The sequence below is a fragment of the Rhagoletis pomonella genome, unplaced genomic scaffold (genome assembly GCF_013731165.1).
Source record: "Rhagoletis pomonella isolate Grant_MI unplaced genomic scaffold, Rhpom_1.0 Rhpom_scaffold_18389, whole genome shotgun sequence".
Lineage (NCBI taxonomy): Eukaryota > Metazoa > Arthropoda > Insecta > Diptera > Tephritidae > Rhagoletis > Rhagoletis pomonella.
Window position 1 is genome coordinate 173 of NW_023476912.1, and position 2628 is coordinate 2800.

Consider the following 2628-nt stretch of genomic DNA (forward strand, 5'->3'; position numbering starts at 1 on the left):
TAACGATTTTAAAATAACTTATTTAATACCCATTTGTACTTATCCACCAAAAAAATTACACCTTTGTAGTTCTACAAAATTTTCTCTTTTATTTGAAATCCATATTGTTATTCTACATTGTTCTTAGTTTTTAAAATAATTTTTTTGAGTTAATCACATCTTTAAAGTTTCAAAGTCCTTTTTGAGGCAGAGAAAAACTAAAAGCCTTAATTTTTACTATTACTATTTTTGGCCCCTAGTTTCGCAAATATTTTTTGTGTGTAAAACTGATTGTCACACGGTGTTATGAATTATGAAATTTGTTTTAATGGCTTCGTTTACCAAGGATCAACAAAGGCCCTGAGTATTATAATTATATGCTGAGCAGGATAAATGGGTAAGTTGCAAATTAATAAATAGTTAAATAAAATCTGTAGTTACAAGCCATAACACAGCTTAAGTCGCATTTGGCTTCAGTATAGTGAAGCATATATGGTCGTCTGAACCGAAGATCATATTTTCGAGAAAATCAAAATAATATATAAAACTTGTTATATAGAACCTATGTATGTATACAGTGGTGGCCAAAACACCTGAAAAGAAAAAAAAAATCATCGAAAACCTCATCCACTGAGTTTTCCAATAGAGACGAATTCCCTTGAGGTGGCAGTGGCAGAACTGTGTAGAGATTCTTGCAGGAAACTTCGGTTTGTGCCTCTCTCTACGTACATTTGGCTTCGAACGAAGTTGTCATCCAGTCCGAGACGTGTGGCAATAGAATACACAGCAAATCAGGGTGAGGTGGGTAACTTCGTCCCTGGTGACAGATACAAAGCGAACCGCATTTCCTCTGTTATATGTACTTAGTAATAATATTTTGACGCTTGCGGCCTAAAGTTATAACACAAATAGAGCGACATGCAATTTTACGCCGATTCCGAATGGCGATTGTATTTTTATGAGAAGCTGTTTTTCAAGGCAGAAATACCCTTTGAGGTTGGCCACAGCCTGTCGAGGGGCCACCGCTGTTAGAAAAAACTTTTTTTTGTAATTTGAATGCTGCTTTTGTCTGAGATCGATCCCTGGTCCTACCGCGTGGTAGTACTCGCTATCCCATTAATAGTAGGATGTCGCGAATTCTCGCTCGGTAGCAATCACGATGTTGGTCTTTCTGAGCCCAGCCTCAGCCAAAACTTCCTTTAGCGACATTAGAGGTTGTTCCACCTTGTTGTTTGGGACATTATAGGCCCGGCCGCAACTACTAGGCTAACTGTGGCAAATCTAAATTGCTGAATTTAGTTAAAATAAACTAAATAAATAAAAAAATAGACTCTGAAGACTACTTGGTCTTAAGCCGTCTTGAGCGGTTAAAATCCTTTCTATTTTCATAACCAGATATCCGGACGTTCTTATCGGCATTTGAATGGATTCGTAAAAGTGTTCTCAAAGTTATCAAATATAATTTTTAAATTCGAAAATTCAGATATCCGGTTAATATCCATTCTGATATACATATATACTAAAATATGTATGTTCTTTCGATGCACGTACAGCATTCTATTACCTGGTGGCGCAGTTTTTGTCAACGAACATGATCCTGCTCGCTTAGAATTGACTAACAATTGTGTTCGGGCCGTGGATATGATAATACGCATAGCAAAAGAAAAGTACAAGGAGGGTATTCATCTGCCTGTGTGGGGTACTTGTTTGGGTTTTCAACTTTTGATACTCTATACCACCAGTCTGGCAACAACAACATATGGCACGGATCCACGTGAAAAATGCAAATACATGGAATGCCTTCTACCCGTGGACTTTCTGCCAGGTAATTTTCATGAAAAATATTTAGCTTATGTAATAGGGTGATCCTTAAAACGAAGAAAATAAGAACACCCACGAAAGTTCCAAATTAAAAAAAAAAATATTTAGGGGTCGTTACCACAGCTCAAAACTTTTTTTTAATTCGCAAAAGTTCGACAAAATGTGGTCTTGAAACCTGATAAATTGAATATACTATTAAAAATTAATAATATGTGTAAATTTATAAACTCGCTGCTAAAGCGTATAAATTTGTATAAACAAAATGTATACAAATTTATACATACACTTTGCTTATAGTTATGTGGTACATATTTCTAGGCTCCATATTTTGCGCAAATTTTCCGCAGTTATTTATAACAGATCAAAGAGACAATTTTGTCTAATTTTTACGAGTTAAGAAAAAATATTTTTTCAAAACCTGGTAGCGACCCTAATGTTTAAAAAAAATAATTAAAAAAATGCATGATCACACTGTAGACTTTCGGGATTCAAAACTTTTTGCTCATTTGCCACACGAATTGGAGACTATTATGCGGAATGAACCATTTGGTCATCATCGACATAAATATTGCTGGACCATTGAGGTACATTTAGATGGCTTAAATTTTTCGTTTCAGTTTAACTTTATTTCAGTCAAACTTGACATTAAATCGCTTCATTTCAATCAATTTTAGTTCACTGCACTTCTAGTTCACCCGGTTTGTTTAACCGCACTTCACTTAACTTTACTTCATTTTACATCCCTTCATTTAACTTTAATTAATTTCTTAACTTCACCTTACTTCACTTCACTTCTCTTTACTTTACTTGACTTGACTTGACTTTACT

At 34.9% G+C, this 2628-nt stretch overlaps 1 protein-coding gene across 1 annotated transcript; it reads left to right on the forward strand.

Moving 5' to 3' along the window:
* Positions 1-248: 248 nt before the first annotated feature.
* LOC118757474 (gamma-glutamyl hydrolase-like) lies at positions 249-2384 on the forward strand (the record flags this gene model as incomplete). The annotated part of the gene is given in 3 exon segments (XM_036492187.1): positions 249-376; positions 1533-1804; positions 2278-2384. Coding segments are annotated over 3 exon segments (399 nt in total), but the record flags the coding sequence as incomplete, so codon positions are not given.
* Positions 2385-2628: the final 244 nt, after the last annotated feature.